Raw genomic sequence first — 24504 nt, 5'->3', positions numbered from 1 at the left:
TTCCCTTTCATCCCACAATCCCGGCAGGCACTTCCAAAAAGGGGTCTGAGTTTCCGGTCACGCAAACACTCATGCACACAAACAGTACTATTTAAATTAGTCACTAGAATAATCACACACAACAACACAGATATGATTATTATTCATGTGGAAAAAAGCATGCACACAAACACAGGGGCCAGCCAGGGCTAATTAAAAGGCACTGAGGGTGTTAATGTGTTGTAATGCTGGACTGACTACCGGGTATTTCAGGAGATAGAGTCTGTACAGTACAGAGCCTTTGAGAGCCTGCCAGTTCTCTCTTTCTTTCTGTCTCAACATATATTTCAGTTTATGCCACACTGAAATTAATAATTTTTGTTTTCTCAGTTACCGCCTCATGTTGTTTTATCCTCCTGTGGCTGGTGACTGCCACATGGAGTGAAATGGGAGAGTTCAGTGAGTGTGTGCATGTGTGAGAAAGTCCTGATAGCCATATCCTGCTCACCTCCAAATTCTTGTGTATAGTGATCCAAAGAGGCCTGTCAATTTAAATCACACACAAGGCTCTAACATTGTGCTTATTCTTAACACACATGCACACATACATAAATTGCCCTGGAGTTAATACGACTGGCAACTGGCGAGGTCATTTAAAACAAAGAAGAAGACTCGTACTCGTCCACAGCATGTATTACTTCAGCATGAATACCAGCATATTTGCCACAGGCACAACCAGCCATACAAGGAGATGGTGGGAGATGTTGTTTCACCCCATGCATGGTGAGGGTGATGCTACACTTGCTTGTCGCATTTGCTCAGTGAGATGGTACTTGATTCCCAGTTGACTTCTGTAACTCTACTGCTGCATTTTACCTTGACCTGTAATTAGCCAGAGGGACCTAATTTGATTTTGCAGTTACATAAAATAAATATCAGCAGTTACAGAAATACTCAAAACAGCCCATCTGGCACCAACAATCATGCCACGATTGAAATCACTGAGATCACATTTTTTTCCCTATTATGGTTGATGTGAACATTATCTGAAGCTCCTGCCCATATATGCATGATTTTATACATTGCACTGCTGCCACACGATTGGCTGATTAGATAATCGCATGAATAAGTAGGTGTACAGGTGTTCCTAATAAATTGCTCGGTGAGTGTAGATATGGTTAGAAGATGATTTAAAATGGACGTATCCAGTGTAGACCGCACCATTGATTATAATAGGAGCAACGTACATTTGCGTCTGGTGTAGACAGGGTATTAGGAATGTGGTTTGGGCTACAAAAACATTCTTATCAACCTATTATTTCCCTCTGATTTTAGGCATAGCTTGTGGTCTTTCTTAGGGATAGGGTTAGGGCAATGATTGTTTAATAAAAATGTTGTTCCAGGTCCTACTTCACAATCCTTCTGAAAAGACCAGATTAGACCAGCATTCATTCGTTGATCTCATAGTGAATTTGGAAACAGTAGGTTGACTTTTCTTGAGCTAAACTCGGTCTGTGTTTACCAAAATTTGAAGCACTGCCCACAATGGCCAAAATGGGAAGTGTTTTTTGAAAGTAAGCACATGTGTGAGCTCCAGTTTCTAGGTGAAATGCTCACAGAGGGGAGCCAAAAGCGAGTTGTTAATCAAGTGGTTTTTAGCTGCAAAGGATGTAATCCAGTGAATACCCTAACCCTAAACTTAACCATCAGTGGAAAAAAAATGAATCTTATATGGAAAATTGAACACCGAACGAAAATCCCTGGTTTCCACACTGCTGATGCAACCTGCTTCCTGTCATGCCACTGGAGAGGGTAAACATGTTTGAACAGATGCAACATTTTCTGATGGGAGATTGTGCTTGTCAGTAAGTCGGCATGATTGGGCCGATGGCAGGGTAAAGGAACATTTGGAAGCAATATGCCAGCTTCCCGTGTGATCATGTTAATTAATTTCTATGCTGGTCCAGGCTGGCTTATGCAGTACTGGTTTGTTGCTTGTCTAGCTGGCTGACCAGAATAGATGTGCTGTTCTCCAGCAAAAATAGCTGGTGAAGCTAGTCACGCTGCTGTTAAGCTAGTGAAGAAGCTTGATGGAGACACCAGCACACCAGCATTTTAAACTGGGGACTTGCATCCAAAACGCAACTTATGCTGATGACCAGTAAAGCTGGCCTTTTTTATCAAGGTAAATCCTGCTTGTAGAAGGACATGATAATGCACATTAGATGTGTCTATGAATGTCTGCACTCTTGTTTCAGACATTTTGATTCCATATGTTTACTGACTTTAGAGAGTCTGTAAATTACAAGCATTTGCTTTTAATGTCTTAGCATTGTGTCATGTTGTTTTGAGGGTTTTCCTTGACCTGTGATTCTCACTCCATTTGAGTATATGATCCTGGCTACAATCATCGCTAACTGCATTGTCCTGGCCCTGGAACAGCACCTTCCAGAAGGAGACAAGACACCTATGTCAGAGCGTTTGGTGAGTCCCAGTATTGGTGGTGTGTCCTTGTTTCAGTTTATTGCAATACCAGAAGCTATGTAACTCAACAAAAAACTCAGGGACTAATTGGTATCTCAAGCATATTATTTTTTAATCTCTCTGTCCATCCCACTGTCTTTCTCTCTCACAGGAGGACACAGAACCCTACTTCATCGGCATGTTCTGTTTTGAATCAGGCATTAAGATCTTGGCTCTGGGCTTTGCCTTCCACAAGGGCTCCTACCTACGCAATGGCTGGAATGTCATGGACTTTGTAGTGGTGCTTACAGGGTGAGCTATAAACACAGTGGACTACACAAACATATCTGAACACTTCCGTGCATGTACACACAAACACTTTAAAATGGGCATGCCAGTATTTTAAACAAACAAGTAAGATCTTTGGAATATTCTGTGCTGATAAATTCTGTTATAGACTGATTAAAAGAAAAAGAAGCTATATGGTAATGCTTGGTTTTATTAGTTTAGTTTGTGTAGATTCTTCATGTGTTTTTGTTGCCATATATATGTATGTGAGTGTAATTGCACGGCAGTTGATGTTGTGTTCTCCTGACCTAATGAGCTCATGGTGAGCTCAGATCAGAGCAGCACTGTGGATACAAGTGGTGAGGACACACTACAAATGTCACCGGAGAGAGAGATAGAGGAAGTGAGAGAAAGACAGGAAAAAAACAAGATGCTGTAGCAGAGCTTAAAGTTTTGGTATGTGGGTGTAACTGAGAAAGCCTGAGTGCAAACTCCAGAAATTGGGCTAAAATTGTTGTTGAAAATTTGTTTTAGTCAAACTAAATTAATTTAAGTATCTGTATTTTTTTTTAGCGAATTATGAAAATTCTGTATAAAACTCGGTTTGAATAGTTGGTGGGAAAATTTTGGGGAATATATTATACTTTTAGGTCATTTAGTTAGCATAGAACCTGTTGTGAACAGGCCTTTTAAAAACAGTTGATGGTGATTGTGGTGTTCAGGGCGTGGCCAAGCGACATCAGTGCAGAGCGAGGCTGGGATGGACACCTGGGGCGAATTATCTCTCACAGCTGTTGGTGGCTGTGGTGTTAGCTGTAGAGAAATAAAGCCGCAGCTAGAGCCGCAGTCAGAGAGAAACACACGGAGCTGTGTGTGTGTCTATGTTGAAGCGACTGCTGAAAAGCGAACCTTTGTGTGTATTTATGTGGTGCTGAAAAGCACACCGTTATGTGTGACACTGAAAAGTATTTTTTAATAAAAAGTCTTACGTGGATTGTTCACCTGGCTCCCACTTCCTCCTTCACAAGAGAGTTAAGGAACTTTGTCATAGTGATATTTCCGCGATTCCAGAATACCTCAAGTGCACCAGTTTACCATGCTGAATGTGCATCTGATGAGTTTCTCTAAATGTTTCTCTTAATGAGTGTTTCAATCCTTTCAGCTAAAGAATAGTATCACAGTCATTTTTACCATAATCATAGATTTTTACATTAATCATCCCAGTGAATTTGAAATTCATGTTTAATTCGACTTTAATTGTCCATACTGCCGACCCTCCTGGAGTCCATTGTATCCTCCTCTCCTTCAACATGCATGTTAGCCTTAGCCCTTCCCTCCTTCCTTTATTGGCACATCGGATTCACTCATTCATCCTGGTTAGTTTGTAATTTGGTGAATTTGGACTGAAAGCAGAGGTGCTAATCTGGCTCAGGCAGATATTGCCACTTGACCTCCAATCCACAAGCTTGATTTATCTTCCACAGCAGCTCTGTTAGCATGATTGCTAACAATGAATTGTGATGGTTCTCATGCGCCATTATTGGTAGTTTAACGCATGGTGGGTGTTATGAATTATGTGCATGGAGATATGTTGCAAAAGCACTTATCATGTGACATACTGTGTCACATCAGCCATGAATTTACTCCAGCTCTGTCATATTCTGAGTTGTACCACATGTAGTTTACACTAATTTACATTTATGCATTTGGCAGACATTTTTATCCAAAGCAACTTACAGTGCATTCAAGGTATACATCTTATCAGTTTATGTGTTCCCTGGGAATCAAACCCATGATCTTAGTGTTGCTAGTGCCATGCTCTACCAGTTGAGCTACAGGAACCCCAGCTACAGTTTGAATAGTAGATATCAGTGTGTTTTTCTGAAAATGTGTGAACTTTGAATTTGGTTCATTATGTGTTTGTTTGTGTGTATGTGGTAATTTTGTATTGTCATGTAAATTGTACCCTTAAAAAAAATGACCATGGTAACCACAGTTCCCACCAAATAGTATAGTTACATCAGTTATTGTTATTATAATAAAATTATATCCTTTTTAAAAGTGTGTTCCGTATTTTTTGCTCATTAAAAAGTTTTACCTATAAAGAAATTGGTCATGGCTGACTGCAAATCACTCATTTCTGGCACTGACACACAGCGCAATGTAAACAAAAAATTATTGCGTGCACCTTAAATTTATTATGTTTTTCTTCAGTAGTAACAAAATTTGTAGTAACTGTACCATTTTTAGCCTACCACAGTGACTTATTGTAAGGATACAAGCATAGGCATTTGGTGGTATGTTGGTATACCTTTTCTTCTGTGTGTGTGAGTATTAGTGTTTGTACAGTATAGTGTGTGTGTGTGTGTGTGTGTGGGTGGGTTTGGGTGGTTTACGAGGACATTTTTTTAGGTTACAAACTAGTAATTACAAGGGTATTATGCTATAAATGTGGTTTATGAGGACATTTCTAGTGTCCCCATAATTCAAATTGCTTAAAAAACATACTAAACGATGTTTTTTTGAAAATGTAAAAATGCAGAAAGTTTTTTGTGAGGGTTAGGGTTAGGGGATAGAATCTATAGTTTGTACAGTATAAAAACCATTATGTCTATGGAGAGTCCTCATAATGATAACCACACCAATGTGTGTGTGTGTGTGTGTGTGTGTGTGTACACAAAGAATGAGCTTGCGTTCTCTTGTTTGATCTTTGAGAGACCGTGTATGTGTAAATGGGTCAGAGGGTGTGTTGGCTGCAGTAGGGAGGAGAGAGATAGCTGTGTTTGCCTGCTGCAGCCATTTTCTCACTACTGGCTCCATTCTGTATCTTCATGTGCCCTTGTGCCAGTAAGTGGAACTGGCTGATCAGTTGTCCTGTTTAACAGCTAAAAATGTATGTGTTCTTATGAGTCTAAGTTGAAAGATTCTGATGAAAAACAAATATTTCATAGAAAGAGAGGGGAGTGAGTAAGTAACAATGAAGGAGTCAGTTTGATGGGAAGAGCAGCTGATGGAATGAATTGCAACGTGATCTTGCATTTGTCTTCCATGTTTTCCATGGCTTAGCAAAAAGAGGGAAGGATGCAACTGGAGAAGCAATTGGTTGGAAACAAGTGGTGGCTTGTAAGAGCGAGAGAGAGAGAGAGAGAGAGAGAGAGAGAGAGAGAGAGAGAGAAAGGAGAAGCAGAGCAAGCCAATGATAGCAGTCTATGCAGGAGCTGCTGCAGTAACCTGTTTTTCACAACTGCAGATGATCAATCATCCACAAAAGACACAAGAAGTCTCTCTCTCTCTCTCTCTCTCTCTCTCTCACTCACACACACACACACACACACACACACACACACTGCATACACACACACGTTTGTTTTTCTATCATGGTAGGGACTCTCCATGGACTTCTATTGTTTTGATACTAAGCTAGTTATGTTTCCTCCATCCCCACCCCAAAGCCTAAACGTAACCGTCACAGAAACCTTTTTGCATTTATACGTTTTTACCAAGACCTTACATAGTAAATGTATTAAGCCCCCCCCCCATTCCCCAACACAGGGGCGCTAAGACACACATGCACGTGCGCGCACACACACACACACACACACACACACACACACTGTTATTGTCTATTCACAGCTGTTTTTTGCAGGTAAATTATGGATGTGTCTTTCAGTTGAGGAACACTTTGAAGATGAAATTATATGTCCCCTCTCAATACCTCAGCCCTGATCCTTTAATAACACACAAAGACATTCATAGCATTCTCTTTTTCTCTTTCTTTCTCTTTCTCTTTCATCTTAATTTCTTTTTCTCTTTTGCTTTGTATTTTCTGATAGAAATGTAGATACTTCATTGAACTAATGAAATTCAATGTTAAACAGCAGTAACATCAAGTGTTGAGTGCACAGAAACACAGCTATTGACAAAAACGTGGTTGAATTTGACAAAACATCACGAAGTGCAATTGTACTTGGCTGTATACAGATGTATTAGCTGAAATGCAACCAAAAATAAGAAAAGTGTTCACTTGCAATGTACTTATTCCTAACTGAAGTAATGTGACAGTAATTATAATTAAATGTTATGAATTCTCTACTAATTTATTCCTTTTATTCCTTGAGTGTAATTTCTCTGTTTGTGTCAAATATAAAAATATCAAAACAAGAGTTGATAATTTAAAACGTAATAAAGACGCACATACCAATTCAATGGTAGAAACTCCACTGATACATTGATTTGTCTTTAGTAGGGATCAGTAAACAACATCCAAGAGAATGTTTAGCCTGGTCAAAAGTGTGAACATTTAGAGAAATATTGATGGATTCTCATTTGTTTACTTTACATTTCTTCATAAAGAATTGTCATTCTTGTCCCTTGAATGACAATACTCTTTAATACCCTGATGCACGTTGTGCAAGTTATATGCATCCAGAACAGGGGAGGATAGTATTATGTCTTCTAATGTCCATATGCCAAATATGGACTTTAGAAGATGTTATTACATCATGTATACCTCACAGGCCACATGACAGGGACTTCTGCATATCGTGCCATATTATCCATGTAACTTCCATGTAAAGCAAATAAATATCGTTTTGACTGATGGAGCATGTATTAAGTAAATAAATTATTACGGCAATATATGGTTTGCCTATATTTTCCAAGTAGTTTCTTGTATATTTATGTTTATTATAGAGAAAAGATAAAGTTTCTCCAATATCCAAACTAATAAAGGAAGTTTGGGCTGTCTCTATACATGATACTTAAACAGTGGTCTTAGAAATTAGCTCTACACACAGAAGCATTTTAGGGACAATTTATGGACAATATTGTTTATTCTAATGGTTTAAGTCACTGAAAATTTCCTAAAACTCTAGTCAAAGCAATATCTTACCTTTGGTTTTCTTCTTTTTAAAGAAAGCCAAAAGATTTTCTTAAACTGTTTTTGAAGGTGTGTGAAACTGTTGAAAACTTGCATTACTTTCAGTGGCATAAGTTTCATGTGAAATTGGGAAGAACACGTCAACGTAGCGCTAAACACCAAACATACCTCTTTGCTGTTTTTTTCTGAACATCAGCACCTTTTTGCAGCGGATAGAGAGCTTGCACGCTCGTGGTTGCCAGATTGCACAACTGAAGTATAACACTGGCAGAATATTTCCAAAGTGTAAAGATCTGATCTAACTGCCGTTATTTAGAGTTTGTTATTTATAAAAATGTAGAGAATTAAAATATTTTATTTGCATGATTAGTTATAAGTAATACATGACACAATTAATCTAAAGGGGATGTAAGGGGGATGGTGGGTTTACTAGGGGGATGGTTTTTGTGATTTCTTTACACAAGGGGGATGGCATGCCCTCGGATCCCGCCTCAACTCGAGCCTTGATTATAGGTTACCTGATGCCACCATTTGGGGTCATTGATTGCATTAACAGAGGAATATATTAGTGTCAGGTTCACTTTTAGATATATTTATTCAGCTGTGCAATGTCAATGTGTGTGTGTCTATATTACCTTGTGTGGTTGTTTGTTGTGTGGATGCACAGACAAATAGGACAAATAGGACACCGCAATAGTCCTCCAAGCCTTCAGAGATGCAAACACGTGAGAACCATTTGAGGAACTGATTGTGTGTGTCTGTGTGAATCTGTTTTTTATGTGTGTGTATATGTACTCTATATGTGTGTTTCTCTATTGTCCACATGCATCTTTTTAATCATGTGCTTCTTGTAGAATGTTTTAGACTGCACAGTATCTAAACATTTATGATTTTGTCCATACATATATTGATATTGCATGCTGTGACTATGATGTTTGATATAAAAAAATAAAAAAAATAGCTTACTGTGTAATGGACAGATTGCAAAAGAAGTAAATGCTATATAAATACTTATAAATACATCAGACCCCTCCTTTAGCCTTGTTAGTGCAGGGATGCTGAGATTCTATCAATGAGGAATGGCTCTTGTTCCCATGGAAACAGTTATGAATGAGAAGGGCCCAGTAACCGTAGAAACTGTCTGAATGAGGAATTGCTAGTTGCTATGGGGATATGGTGTATTGTGAGGAAGTCTGTGGTTAGAGGCAGCTGGGAGGCATCCTCATCGGCTTTCTAAACAAACTGCTCCACCGCTGTGACAGTATCAATAGATTAAATGGTACCTGAATGGTAGCGTTTTGGCAAGTAGCAGCAGTAACCAACTTGCAAGAAAAAAAGAGAATAGGAGACCCAACATTTACATCCAACTGTTACAAAATCCACTAACATATTCTCCTGACTATATAAAAGTACTGAAACCACTCACCAGGCAGTTATCTGACTGGCAGAGTCTGTGAACCCACACTGTAAAAATCTGGCATGTGAGGAACCCCAAATGGTGCCTCAAGTATCTTCCAATTTGTTTCAGTGGACATTCTGGTTTTCATGAGGTTTTCAAGTCATTCTCCTGCTGTTTTTTTCCTTACTTTTTCTCTCACTCCCAACCGTACACACACTCTCAGTGTGTGACCAGAATTGTGGTGAGATAATTTGACAGATATCTCCCAGTTGGCTGCCCCTTGTCAGTGCAGTGTAAACACCTGTGAGTCTCTCTCTGTATCTCAGAAACCTAATCTGCCAGGTTCTTTGGGGGGCTCCACTGGGGTTCCCCTTTTTAAACCTCCTAAGCTCAAAACAGCAAGGCCATCTTTCTCAGCACATCCGGTTTATTGGAGGAAAGAGACACGTTCTATGCCTTTATAACAGAGAATTTTCCCTACAAAGTAACTACAACATTAACACTTTCAAACATTTTTATTTTATTTTTGGTCTTTTAGCCATTTTGTAAGTAAGGGTTTGGACAGTAGAAAGGGGACAGAAAATGTTGAGGAGAGGATCGTCAAATGATGCAAGCTGGATTCCTACCTCCCTATCCTAAACCATAAACATAAATCTAACTGAGAGTGTAATACAAACAAATGTGAGAAAAACCACAATTGCTGAAGCAACCATGTCATTTTGTGGTGTTTCTATGACACTTTCGGCTCACGTGTCGACTCGCATACTCTTGGACATACTCATGGACTTTGCATCACAAGTGATCTAGTCATGGTGAGGGTCTGGGAGTTGTAGAGAAAGGTTTGATCCTGGTAAAATTAACCATATTTTTACTAAAGTAGTATTGTTGTAACCATGTTTTTTAGCAGAAACCATTTTAATGCAGTTATCAATGGTGTTACTACAGTAATATGGTGTTAACATAGTAACCATGTTTAATTTTGTGGTTACTATGACCAGGTTACCACAAAATACCATGATGAAACTATGGTTACTGTAGTAAAATCATGGTTAATTTTTGTAAGGTAAGGTTAGGGTTAAGTTTAGGGGTATGGGTTGGTGTAGGGTGTCTGTGGGACTCTAAATAAACACAATGAACACGCTGCAGTGATGCTACTATACTGAATGTTAGTAATTAATTAGGGGTGCGACATTTGCAGCCCTCATGAGACTGTAGTTCATTTCCTCATAAAAAAATAACGTTAAAGCTGAATTGTGAAACTTTTTTTATGTTAAAATACTTACTCATATCCCAACAGACAACTAAAAGAAAGTAATTTGTAGGTTAATGGTGTGAGTTGGGGTGGGGCTATCTGATGGGGGGATTTTTCGGAAGGCTGTTTGAAAGCAATGTTTTTGCAGTTCTTTTCGGTGGTGATAGTGGTGCAGAAATTACACACTTCTGCTTTAAGTATATGTCTTTTACCTTTTTTTTTTCTTTTTTTTTATGTACGTTTTGCTTTCAACCAATGTTTTTAATGTTTTGATTAATCTCTGAGCTTGTTTGTTTGGTCTATGTTTTGTTTTGGTTCAAAACTCCATATTGAAGAATTTCGTTAAGAACTTCAAATGTTCATGAGAGAGAGAGAGAGAGAGAGAGAGAGAGAGAGAGAGAGAGAGAGAGTTAGAAACAGAAAGAGAAAGAGAAAGTGTTGTATAATAAGTCAGGTACAGCTGACGGTGGTAGCTCTCAGACTGAAGGTCTATAAATAGGCGAGGAGAGATGGGAATAAATCAACCAGTCAGCATCTTCCTCTCACTCTCATTCAACTCCACCCCTCTCTCTGTTCCCTCTTCCTCCTCCAACTCCCTCTGGCTCTCTTTCTTTGCCTCCTCATTTCTTGCTCTGTCCACTCTCTACTTCTCTTCTCCCCTTTCTTTTTCAATTTGCTTTCTATCCATTCATTACATGAATGGACACAATTTACATGAAAGGGATAGTTATTTCTCTCATCATTTACTAACCATTTTGTCATCTCAAACTTGCATGACTTTCTTTCATCAGCGGAACACAAACAAAGATATTTTAATGGAGATATAATGTCTGTTTGTCCGTGCAATGCATGTGATTGGTGACCAAATGTAATCTCCAAAAAGCACATAAAGGCAGCATAAAAGTAATCAATCAGACTCCAGTGGTTTAATTCATGTCTTCGGTTTTTGGTGAGAGCAGACCAAAATTTAACTCCTTTTGCAGTCTCTAGGTACAGTCACGATTTCAAGATCGATTGCCCTTCCCAGTGCCAGCTAACGCTCTTCACATACATCAAGAGAGACTTCATATCTCCATTAAAATAGTTTTGTTTGTGTTCCGCAGAAGAATGAAAGTCATACGAGTTTGTGACAACATAAGCGTAAATGAGCCTGTTTACATGCACACCAAAATGCTGATTACGCTCTAAAATCAACTTATTTAAAAAATCTGACAAGCAAGAGATCTACGTTTACATGACATTTGAAATAATCACGTTATTCTCTACTATTGATGTCAAAACATGAAGAGGCGTGCGCTCAACACATGCGCACACTGGATGAGCCGGTAAGAACACCGTGTAATGTGTTTACATAGCACGCGAAATCGGCATAATGGGCAAAAACCTACCCGTGTCGATCTGGCTATTCATAGGCTGTTTATGGCCTTTACGGCGATAAAGGAATGCGGTTTATTGCGTTTACATGACTGCACACGTTGTTGGCTTATTAAGTATAATCGGTGCAAGAACGTGCATGTAAACTGTCTCAAAGATGAGAGAATTATCATTTTTGGGTGAACTATTTCTTTAATAGTAGCCACTTTCCACTAGTATATTTACTGCTTAGTTTAAAGCATTAGAGGCACAAATCCCATGTTTTTGTGAGAACTATTTGATATACATAATCTATTCACCCTAATAAAAAAAAAAATTAATTAGCTAATTTAGATTTTCACAATATAATATCTAGTCCTTGAGCGAATCTTGAGTGTAGCTCAGTTACAAAAATGTAATATTAATTAAAATTGTGACACCCAAGAATTCAACAAATATAGCCTATTTTTTAATTGTATAACTTTTGTGTGTTTTTTGTTGTTGTTTGTTTTTGTTTTTTTATATGTTTATTTTATGTGTATTGCTGGAAAATAAGAAAATCGCTCCAATCATGCTTTTAAACTGAACATACTGGAGACGAATTCCAAATTTTGGTAACAGGGTTGCAAATATTGCAAACCTCATAGAAAATAAATAGATCATAATAGCTCATATTTGGACCTCCTGGGTTGATAATCACCATTTTCTAAAGGTTAAGTAAATCCTTTCACTGACCATTCACTGAAAAAGATAAAGGATTTATTTTTTTAAGAGCTTAGGTCCTATACTCTGTACCCTGTTCGTAGAAAGTAACTTACTAGTTTTTCCTCACCTTCTTTTATACTGTAGGTGCCTGTCTCTTTAGTTCTAGTGAAACGGAACAGAGGATCGTGGCAGCAGCTTCCTTAAACTGTTGACACTGTCATATCAAAGCAGTTTTGGACAGGTTGAAATGTCTCAAGGGTCATGTTCCTATGTCAAGTTAAATGAAAATGCCTTTCTTTAAAATGTCAGCTGTACTATCTTGAAAAACAGGTTTTACATGGTGTTAAAACTGAGATTTCACTACCACATCTGTGTGTATGCTACAAGTTTGGTAAATGTTGATTAAAATTCCTTTGTCATATATTTTACTATCAGCAAAGCTGTATTGATTTGGCGTCTTTGTACTCCTCTGCATGTTATCACTAAAGAGAATCGGTTTTCGGTGACTTTCCAGCACAAATAAAGGTCACATGAATACAAAGCAGCAGTACTCACATTTATCTCTATTCTCCCTGCATGGACTTTGACATTCACTCTGTGGGGGGACAGGTAGTGTGTGCTATCCTCTCTAAAAACATTAGTGCCCACAGCATATTTTCTTTTTGACCATAAGATATACTGTAATGTTGATGACTGAGAAGTGGATTTTGCCTTCCTGGTAGTACAAAAGCATCTATCATTAAACATTAAAGGTATAGTTAATAAAAAAATTATAATAATAATAACTCACCCTCAAAGTCATCTGTATGACTTTCTTTCTTATGCGGAACACAAAAGGAGATGTTTTAATGAAGATTCCCCTCCGTCTCTTCAATTTGGTGGCAGTGGGTACAAGGTAGTGTCTCACTTTAAAGCTTAAAAAAGGACCCCTTTATTAGCATTTTTCATACTGTCCCAGCTTTCTCGGAATTGAGGTTGTAATATATTGTCTACTTCCAACATACAAGACCAATATGTATACATACACTTCAGCAATCTGCAATCAGACACAAAAGAAGAAACAAATATCATACAAAAATTGTAAGAAATGAGCAGAACACACAACAAAATGCAGTCGTGTGTCATAGTCTAAATCTTCCTAAGGCAAAAAGTATGATAGGTTTTGATGAAAAACAAACCTGAATTTGAACCTGGTCTAAACCTGGAATTTAAGTCATTTTTCAGCAAAGATCTTGACGTCTGTTGCATGTTCATGAACACTATGAGAGAAGCTCGTACACACTATCCACTGCCATTATATTGAAAAGACCAAGGGCTTCATTAAAACATCTTGTTTTGTGTTCCGCACAAGAAGGAAAGTCCTAAGGGTCTGAAACGACATGAGTGTGAGTAAATTATGACAGAATTTTCATTCTTGAATTAATTCTGTTTGGTGTTACTAGTACACACTTTTCCTCATGTGCTACTAGTTTCTGCCTTTCTTTTCTTTTCTCAAGCACAAAGAAAAATCTTGTATTACAAGGACCACTGTTTAACCATGTCTGACTTTGCATTCTTTTGGTCTACCACATCATAATTTCTTATGAATTTCTTATCTTTCCAGAATCCTCTCCACAGTGGGGTCAGACTTTGACTTGAGGACATTGCGTGCTGTTCGAGTGTTGAGACCTCTCAAACTTGTGTCTGGGATACCCAGTGAGTAACAGGGTGTGAATGCCACAGAACATAGATAAAGAATGTCTTGATTTTAGAACTGGGTTATACAACCATGACTTATTCAGATGTTAAACTATATTTAAAGTGTGTGATAATCAGTGTTGGGTAAGTTACTCAAAAAAGTAATCCACTTATTTCTCTTCTATTGCACTCAAATTACTTTACTGATTACTTAATGGAAAAAGTAATCACATTACTAAATATTTTACAATTATTTTCACAGAAAGGTTTTTGATTTTCTGCTCAAAAAATTCAGAATAATGTCTGTAATTCCACCATGTCCATTGTTGCAGGCAAGTCATACACTTAGCACCACACATTTCTCCCTTACAATGATTTAACTTCAGCTATCACAGAAATGTAAAAAGATGTACATATGAACATAATTCATGTTTTAAATGTACTGTATTCTACTTACACTGTAAAAAGTGGTGACCTGCAACTGTTACATTATTATTAGTTTTGCTGGTGTAACCTAATGTATTCAGGTTCATACTGTAAAGTTAAATAATATTTTAGACTTGAATCAAACCAGTTAATTTAGATGTTAACACATTTTGTAAATAATATTTTAGAAATATGTGTAACCCAAGTAAAGTACTTTAATGCCATTAATTAACTTAATTGAAAGTCAGTAACTGTAATATTATTACAAGAATTGTAAATATAATCCGTTACGCTACTTTTTGACTTTAAAACTAATACTTTGTAATCAGATTAAACCCAAAACTGGTTACAATGGACAGTTTTTGTCATACACTCAGATTTCGGCTTGTTATTTATTACAAACTAGCTTTGTAAAACTATTAATTTGTATGATACAAAAACTTTGACCCTGTCAATGTGCTTGTCCTCCAGGCTTGCAGGTGGTCCTCAAATCCATTATGAAGGCCATGATTCCTCTGCTTCAGATTGGTCTGCTGCTCTTCTTTGCCATCCTCATGTTTGCCATCATCGGTCTGGAGTTCTACATAGGCAAATTTCACAAAACTTGCTATGACATCATCACTGGTAGGCGTTTCTTTTTCCTGGATCTCCATGACTAGAACTCAACACTGTGAACTGTACCAAGTAGAATAGACATGTGTTCCTTTAAAATCTCACACTCTTTCCACTCCTTTCTCTCTTTCTGCTAGATGAGATCCGGGAGGAGACTCCGTGCGGGACTGAACCCCCCTCTCGATTATGTCCTAATGGAACAACCTGTAAAGAGTATTGGATAGGACCAAACTATGGTATTACCCAGTTTGACAACATCCTATTTGCAGTGCTCACAGTTTTCCAGTGCATCACCATGGAGGGCTGGACTGACCTGTTGTACTATGTAAGTCACACTGCAATACTTCCCATTGACTCTATGAGGTCTTCTGTTGCCTAAAAGCAGTGGTTCTCAACTGGTAGGTCGCAGGTCTGTTCTGATAAAGTTGCAGACAGCAGGGGAAAATGCAGACAGCAATACTTAAAGGGGCCATGACATGCCTTATATATATATATATATATATATATATATATATATATATATATATATATATATATATATATATATATGTGTTCCTTGAGGTTCACTTATAATTTTAGTTAAGTTTAGTTAACTATTAAAAAAAAATAGTCATGTATTTGTAAAATTTGAGGGAATTTATTTTATAATTGTGTTTATTCAGATTAAAGGCATATTCCGGGTTCAGTACAAATTAAGACCAATCAACAGCAGTTGTGGCATAATTTTGATTACCACAAAAAATCATATTGACTTGTTTCTACTTTCTTAAACAGAAAAAATCTGGGTTACAGTGAGGCACTTACAATGGAAGTGAATGGGGCTAATCTGTAAACATAAAAATACTCACTGTTTCAAAAATATAGCCACAAGATGTTAACAATATGCATGTTAACATAATTTTAGTGTATTAAAATGACTTATTAACCTTTTCTGTGTAAAGTTAAAGCCAATTTTACAAAATCATTGCGAAGACCATAAACCCTTAAATCATAAAAGGACCGTAAAAACTTTGATTTAAACAACTTTACAGCTTAACACAAGTTTAAACAGAAGAATTAATGTAAGTGCTTTAAGGAGGAACAAGTCAAAATTATTTTTTATGGTAATCAACATTATGCCACAATTGCTGTCAATTAAACTTAACATGTATTGAACCAGGAATATGCCTTTAACTGAATATTAGATTGCATGTAAATGCAATGACAGATAAGATTTACAATGATACTGAAAACATCTTCACATTATTACTAAAATGGCAGTCAGGTCTCCCTCTTAAAAAAATAAAATCTATATTTTATTTTGGTTTTGATAAATCCTCCTGTACCTTTCGCATCTGTAAACGTACAGTAAGCAAAATTTATCCTATAGAGTCAAAGGCAGCACAGTGCATTTATCGTCTTATCGCTAATGGCCAGCCCATCCACTTTTATTCGAAGAGCACTTGAGCTAGGTGCAACGAGTTCACCCACCCCTTTGTGACAGAAAATAGGGCACTGATGTCAATGCCGTGTTCAAGATTTCCACATACTAATGTTGTTACCTAATAATGACCAGTTTCCAAAAATCTGTATCTAAAATTAATAGCAGATTTACCTGAAGGATTTCATGTTTTTAAAAATCATCTAGAAATGTGGGAGGTGATTTCATATTACTGTTAGATCAGATCAGCCAAAACTGAAGGTTATAAACAGTATAATCAGATGTTGAGCTACACAATATAATATGAACAAATTATGTTAAAAAAATAAAAATAAAAAAAATAAACTAAGATTTCTAATAACAGTGTAATAATTGTGTAGCAACAGTCTTATAACAATGTAATAAGTCACATTCATATTCGATTACTTTGTTTTAACCAGTCTGCTGGTATTTTTTTCGATCGTACATTTTCCTTTTGATGTTTCTTTTTATTATTCTTTGTTTCTTATTATTTTTACTCTTAAACCCCCAATTTCTACTTGCCCCCTTCTTTTTCCCCTGATTACCCCTCTTAACTCAGTACTGTCAGGCCTGGTGAATTGGGCTCTATATTTAACAGACCCTGCTCAACTGACGTTATTCTTACAGCTGCTGAGAAAGAAACCTATGAAAATTTAATTGCAAAAAAGCCGCAGTACATACTGGGGCTTTCAAAGCTCTCAGACATGCAGAGAGAGTGAAGGAGCTGAAGAAAAAAAAGTGGGGCAGATCAAGGGAGACAGAAAAAGGGACAAGGAGGAAGACTATGGGGCATAGAAGAGCCATGACGACATGGGAGTGGCAAAACGAACAACATATAATCTGAAGATATCTGGAGCTTCAGGATGCTTAAAATGATTGTAAATTATGCTATTTTAAAATATGTTAAATAGAGCTGTCATGATTGAGACATTTTGTCTGATGGTGGTCATAAAAATAATTGTGGTTTTCAATTTAATTGTCTATTTTGTCAGTTACAATGAAAGCGTAATACACATTCACCTTATAGGAATACTTCACTTAAAAATGACAATGTTGTTCTGAATCCATATAACTAATTTCTTCCATGGAACACAAAAGGAGATGTTAGTCAAAACATTAGCCTCAGTCACCATTCAGTTGGAACAACATGAGGGTGAGTAAATTATGACAGAAAGTATATGATTACTGCAGGGCTAGTCAGTTGGCGGCCCGCGAATCATCTTTGTCTGGCCCTCCAACTGATTTTTGATAAAACTGCCTCACCATCTGAAATACCAGAGTGCTCTCTGTGCAAAACTCAGTGTTCGCAGGCGCGAGCTTCAGCAATCAACAGTGAGTTTAACCAGAGACTTTTTAGCCATTTCTGGCCACTTCCATTAAAATGAATGGGAGAAATTGGAACACCCAACCAAGAAGCTCTAGCACCCAACGGTCAACGGCTGTTGAAAGGAAGTCCTGCCTTACAGGTAAAAGAGCCAATCACCTTTTAGATACAGACATCACCTGTCAATCATATCGAGATCGTGCATGCGTATTAGCTATACGAGCCGGGAAAACTGCATTTTTAGGGTAATCTGAGGTAAAGTAGCGCAATTTATGATACAAGCGTTGTCAGATTTTACTGCTGATATGAAATATGTTCTTTGACCATAATCTTGACCAACCATTTTTGAACTTTTGGTGTTCCCCCATTTAAGTAGATAGGAGCTGCACTGGCATGACTGCAATTAGCCTCCTGGGTGTGTTCCAAAGATGGCCACCAGTGGACTGACTTACTAAAAAGACTTTGGTTTAACAGGCCTCACTGGCATGTGCAACAGCATTCAGCCATCATAAGTTGTCCAGACTGGAGTGCGTGTTTAAACTTTTCTGGCGATAGTTTAGTTATACTGCTTTGCCAGTGTGGATCGCACCGTTTAGGTGAGCATTTGATTGCGTCTTTTTCAATCAAATGTATTTATATAAATTGCTTAGTTGTGTGGAGTGCGGTCAAATCTACAGATGAAAAAAAAGATCACAGCAGTTGTTACAGAAATGTTGTCAGCACATACTGTTTGCACATCTTAGGCAACAAAAGAGAAATCGATTATGAAAACTGAACATCCAATGAAAAGGTGCTGAAAGGTTAGCTTTTATTCACTATTCTTGAAGTGTCAAATGGGTGTCTCATCAGTGATACGTGAAACTGAACCTGCAAATGTCCTGATTATAGTTGGATCTATACAGCTGTGAGTCAGCCCTCTCAATCACGAACACCACCAAATCATTTTTTTCTTCTTTTGCCAATGATCAGTAAACATGATATTTCTATATGACGATTGTTTTCATATGTGGGTTGATATTGTGAGAGGGCTTTAGCAGATCTAAATGTTTCTCCTCGGTTTTCATAATTTGTAAACAATAGCGCTAAAATTATTATGTTTTTTTTTTTTATTTATTTTTTTCAAGTTAGGTTGATCATAAATTATTTGTTAGTTAAGAGTATAGCCATGCTTATTTTTCAGCCAGATCCTATGAAGGAATTTATGGCAAGACCTTAAAAAATTATAATTCACTATTTTAATATGAATAAATGCACAGTATTAAAGGTGTTTTTTAAGTAACATGTTACTTGCAATGAAAGTGCTAGCTAACTTTGGCCCCGCAAAGTTTTCATCTGGATAATCTGGCCCCCGCAAGAAAGTAGTTGAAGAGCCCTGGAATACTGTATATGATTGGAATTTAAAAGTCCATAATGATTGCAGTTATCTCAAATAATCGTGATTATATCGAATAATTGTGATCAGGTAATTATGGTTATAAGCACGACAAGCCTAATCTTTAACCTTAAACAGAAATGTGATTGCACACCTAAACAAATCTGCATAGATGCTAACATCAACTGCATTTGTTCCTAAACCAGGTTTTTGTAGTCTGGGCTCCTTGTGAAGGAATCAGTGTTTTTGAACAAATCTTTTAAGTGAACAAATTGTTTAATCTGCTGAAATGGTCACTGAACGAATCAGTGAACGACTCTGAACAAATCTTTTTTGTGAATGGATTTGAAAGACTTGAGTCACTGGGATGAATCAAAATTGCCAACACTAATGAACACACAGATTTGCCCATTAAATGTCTTGACACCGTTGGAAAGAGTGCACTGGAGAGTCTTGGGATGACAGATGCAAAGAAAACCAGATCAACAAACTGAACTCTCAGGATGAGAGAGAGATGTTTGGATGTCTGTGTTATGGTACTGACTGAGCTGTTTTATGTTGTTACAGAGCAATGATGCTTCAGGTAGTGCATGGAACTGGATGTACTTCATCCCCCTCATCATCATCGGCTCCTTCTTCATGCTCAATCTTGTGCTAGGTGTGCTGTCAGGGTAAGGAGCATCTCTCAGGAAATGTGTCTGTGTGAGCTGTTTTCTCAAATTATGCTCCAGTGTCTTACCTTTTATCAGGCATACACTTTTGGTACAGCTTCTACTTAGTTCACCATGCTGTTGCGTTAGAATGTTTATGACAGTTTTGTGGAATATTTGTGGATGTTGGAAGATTTTGGGAACTGCCACTAGGGGGAAATTATGAGTTAATAACACACATTGTCTCAAAGCAGTTTTATAGAAAGTTGTGCCTTAATGTCTTAATGTCCCCAGTGAGCAAGCCAAAGGTGGCTGTGGTGGGGGAAAAAAACTCCATAAGCTGTTACTTAGTGGAGAGATAAAAACTTTGAGAGCAACTAGTGTCTGCTGGGCAGCCCATCCTCCTCTGGCTTTACAATAAATGTACATATGCCTACGTGTATGTAATACAAGTCATGTGTTCATTGAATAGATAAAATTTAATATGTTAGTAAAATAATGACTAATCAGTCAAGCAGGCACAGTTATCATCTGATTCTGGTAATCTCAAAATGGCCAAATATTGTCCATTATACAGTATCTGTCTGTCACTAGTGTGTATGTGCATTTTTTGTTTATCTGCCTCACGCTAATGTCTATTTGTATGCATGTGTTTTTGTGTGATACAGAGAGTTTGCCAAAGAGAGAGAGCGCGTGGAGAACAGGAGTGAGTTTCTAAAGTTAAGACGTCAACAGCAGATAGAGAGAGAGCTGAATGGATATCTGGAGTGGATCTGCAAAGCAGGTAAATGCTGTAGAAAGAGCCATGGAATACTCCGCTACAGCCATGAACACGGACTACAATATATGTTTTGGCTTGTCTCTATTAATAATGTTTTTACACATTAATGCATTGCGTTACTGTTTATGTTTTAATTCACCATTGATTTTTCTAAGACAGTGTTGACAGTAATCTGATTACGAAGTAATCATTTACAGTAATCTAATTGCTTTTTAGTAGTGTAAAATTAGTGTAACACATTACATTCTTGTAATCAGATTACAGTTACTGACTTTCAATTAAGGTCATTACTTTTAAGTACATTTCTTGGGTTACACATTTCTAAAATGATATTATTTATGTATAATACATTTAAAATATTTATATATGTTTATATGTCCATCTGTTGGTGTTACTGTGACAGCTGAAGTGTGTACAACAATGGAGGAATTATAGCCATTATTTTGAATTTAAATCTAAGATAAGTTACTATTACATTAATGTTTAACAGGTCTTTTTAATGTACATCCAAATAGATGGAAATATCATGAAACTTTAGTTCATATATATTCATAATAATACAGTATGTACAATATGTATTTTCATGACACCTGTACATCACTGAAATCTTTCATTTTGTATAGAAGAAGTGATTCTGGCTGACGAGGACAATGACCCAGATGACCGGATGCCCTTTGATGGTATTTACATGAACTCTTCCATACTTCCTTCCTGTTCATCCCCCTCTCTTCCCTTCTTTATTCCCTCACTGGGACTAGGTGTTGATTTCCCATTGTGTAGGAAGTGAGATATCAATAGCATGCTGGCTTTGCTGAAGGGGAGATATTGTATACTTCATGTCCATGATCACAGTTAATGTAACGTACATAAGCACATTTACTTGGTCCCTCAATCTGTAGTTTACATGCAGAGGTGTGATTTCTTTTCTTCATAGTATTCTATGACCTATATAGTCATAATAGATAACTACATAATACATAATAGATAACTCTGAACACTGTTAAATGTGAAAATGTTAATTTTTAGCCTTTAAGAGTTATTTGTATTTGATCAGACCCTTAAAATGACCATCATTGTTGTAACCTAGTGTAGTCAGTTTGACACTGTCATGTTAGACTAGAGGTAGACCGTTATATCAGTTTTACCGACTAATCGGTGCCAGTAGTTGCTTTTTAGAACTATCGGTTATCTGCTAAATTTATGCCGATATTTGCCGACAGTTGCTGATAGTTTTTTTTATTCCTCTGTGTTCCTCTGATAATTCAGTTTTTTAAATTGAAGGGAGGTCATGCAAAGAAAAATGCAACTATATGGATACGTCCCTCGTCAGCACATACATTGTGTCTCCAACTTCATATGTTGTTATTTATTGGAGCCATTTAATAATAATAATAATATATAGACTATAAAAAAAATATTTAGTAAATATTAAATATAGAGCATTGTAACGAGTCAAGTCTCTGTCATTTCAAATTAAGAGTCTCGGTGTGTTTTAAGCTTGTTTAGTGTTAAAAGTCCCATGTTATGCACCCAATCTTTTTTCTGATTATTGTTGGTATTTGGTTGAAAAAATAAACTACATATGGGATTTTATTTATTTTGGATTCTGGCCTCAGTGTCTGTGCTGTTTTATGACATTTTATGAATCGATTTGTGTATCGGCCGATTAATTGGTTTAATTGTATCATTTCCACCACCTTAGTAATCGTATCGGCAAAATCCACTATCGGTCGACCTCTATATTAGATCATATTTTTGAATAGTAGTTTTAAATATTGCCAGTTAATTTAGTTGCTAACACACGAAGCACATTTTTGTATGGTACCGACAAAACATTTTTGCATTGTAGTTGTCTCTCTGTACATTTTTCTTTTCTCTATTGTGTTGATCTAATTATCTGTGTTTATGTCTATTTTCTACTCTCCCATGTCTCTCAAAAGAACTGTGAGTATGTTAGGTTACAGTTACAGATTAAGTCATTGTGGTATATAACACACAGGATCAAGGAGGAGGCCCACCATCAAGAAGAGTAAAACAGAACTGCTCGACGCAGAGGACGGAGATGGAGACATAGGTGTGCATGAGAGTCAAACACAAATGCAGAAACACAGACACCTACACACTTATAAGGGTTGGTGTGACATAGTGGTTAAAAATCTGAGCTGGTAAAATGAAAGGTTTTACTGTAGGTTCAAACCATGCAAGGGTGCTCAATGGGTCTACACTCCATAAAAAAAAAAAAATTATTACCATAAAAATATGTCATGAAAAAAGCAAAGTAGGTTTTTGGACACAACTATAATGGCGATGCAATATTATTCTTTGAAGTGCAAGACTATTTAAATACCATTCTATATGAATTATTTTCAATTAGGGTATTACCATCTGATACCATCACTGAAGCATTGTACTGCCACAGTACTTTTTTAGCAAGGGAACATTGTGCCATTGAGCAAGACACTTAACCTTAGGTTGCTCTAGGGGAACCTTTTCTGTAACAAGTGTACTGTAAGACACTTTTGATAAAACGGTCTGCTTAAAAAACAGTTACTTACCTACAGTATACACATATTTAAATGCCACGTCATACAGCACTTTTCTATTTTCCTTTAATGTTAATAAGTCATTCTGTCTTTGTTTTTTGTTTTTTTGCTTCTTGGCTTATCTGCTGCCTTTTTGTTTGTCAGGTTCTCCATTTGCACGGGGCAGTCTGAAGAGCTCGAAGATAGAGGGCTCTTCCTTCCATAAAAAGGAACGTCGACTGAGATTCTTTATCAGGCACATAGTGAAGACGCAGGCCTTCTACTGGTCAGTGCTTTGTCTGGTGGGACTGAACACACTGTGTGTGGCTTCTGTGCACTACAACCAGCCTGACCGGCTCTCTGACTTCCTCTGTAAGTCTGTACATATCTCTCCGTTTACTCATCACTATCCATTTTCCCCTTAATTTAGTTTTATTCATTCTCTGTGCTCTAAAAATTAACAGATATGTTTAAGTCGAAGTGACAACCATATTCTATAACAAAAGTGGCTCCCTTAAATTTTCAGGACACACAACCATATTTGTGAGTGACTTCGGTTAACCTGTGCTGTGTGAACAGAACTTGAGTAAACTAGTAGTCTGTCACATTATACAATAGCCACTTAAATCTGCCACAAGCTTGTCTCACAATATAAGATGTCTCAGGATTTTGAGATATAAGCTGTGTGCCATCTGAAGGTTTTAGATCAAGTTGCTGTCTATCTTTGCACTGGAGCTGCTCCCATACGTTTTGTGGACTGGGCATGACCCAAATGTTGTGCTCCATACTCAGTTCAAAGTAAATAAAAAATGTTGCCATTGGAGCTGTAAGCTGATGTATAAATGGGACAATTCAAAAGCCACATGTGGTTAAATATGGTTGTCATTCTCAAACACTAACTGTGAGAACGTAGCATCTGTTCCTCTTCTTTTATCAGTCTTTATTCCTCCCTTGTTATCAAGGAAGCCTCAATTATTTAAATCTTAGGCAAATTTATACTTACTGGGTGAAGAGGTTTCTTTTAGACTAAAATTATGACTAAATGCACTGATCTTTTTTTCCGCTAAGATGTTTAAAACAATGCTGTGCATAGTGTAAACGCAGTCTTTGTTTCAAGAGAAAAGGTTTGACGTCTTCCATTGTAAAAAACAGACTTTATTATCTCTCTTTTTTCCATCTCCTTCACTCTCTCTGTCTTTTGCACACACTCTTTGCACCTCTCTCCTCCATCCAGACTTTGCTGAGTTCATCTTCCTGGGGATCTTTATGTCAGAGATGTGTATTAAGATGTATGGTCTGGGGACCAGGCCTTACTTTCACTCCTCCTTCAACTGTTTTGACTGCATTGTAAGTTTTTCTAGTCCCTTCTTCTTCTTCTTCT

At 37.1% G+C, this 24504-nt stretch overlaps 1 protein-coding gene across 1 annotated transcript in view; it reads left to right on the top strand.

Moving 5' to 3' along the window:
* Positions 1-24504, top strand: part of LOC127451684 (voltage-dependent P/Q-type calcium channel subunit alpha-1A-like) — a 131725-nt gene that overhangs the window by 22534 nt on the left and 84687 nt on the right. Inside the window, exons 2-12 of the mRNA XM_051716557.1 lie at positions 2358-2463; positions 2615-2754; positions 13922-14013; positions 14893-15045; positions 15171-15358; positions 19738-19841; positions 20489-20604; positions 21225-21281; positions 22601-22675; positions 23289-23495; positions 24358-24470. Of these exons, the coding sequence (XP_051572517.1) occupies positions 2358-2463; positions 2615-2754; positions 13922-14013; positions 14893-15045; positions 15171-15358; positions 19738-19841; positions 20489-20604; positions 21225-21281; positions 22601-22675; positions 23289-23495; positions 24358-24470 (1351 nt within the window). The remainder of the gene's footprint in view (positions 1-2357; positions 2464-2614; positions 2755-13921; positions 14014-14892; positions 15046-15170; positions 15359-19737; positions 19842-20488; positions 20605-21224; positions 21282-22600; positions 22676-23288; positions 23496-24357; positions 24471-24504) is intronic.

Source organism: Myxocyprinus asiaticus, chromosome 14 (genome assembly GCF_019703515.2).
Source record: "Myxocyprinus asiaticus isolate MX2 ecotype Aquarium Trade chromosome 14, UBuf_Myxa_2, whole genome shotgun sequence".
Taxonomy (NCBI): Eukaryota; Metazoa; Chordata; class Actinopteri; order Cypriniformes; family Catostomidae; genus Myxocyprinus; species Myxocyprinus asiaticus.
The sequence above is the reverse complement of the archived record's forward strand: the minus strand, read 5'-3'. Positions and strand labels throughout refer to the sequence as shown.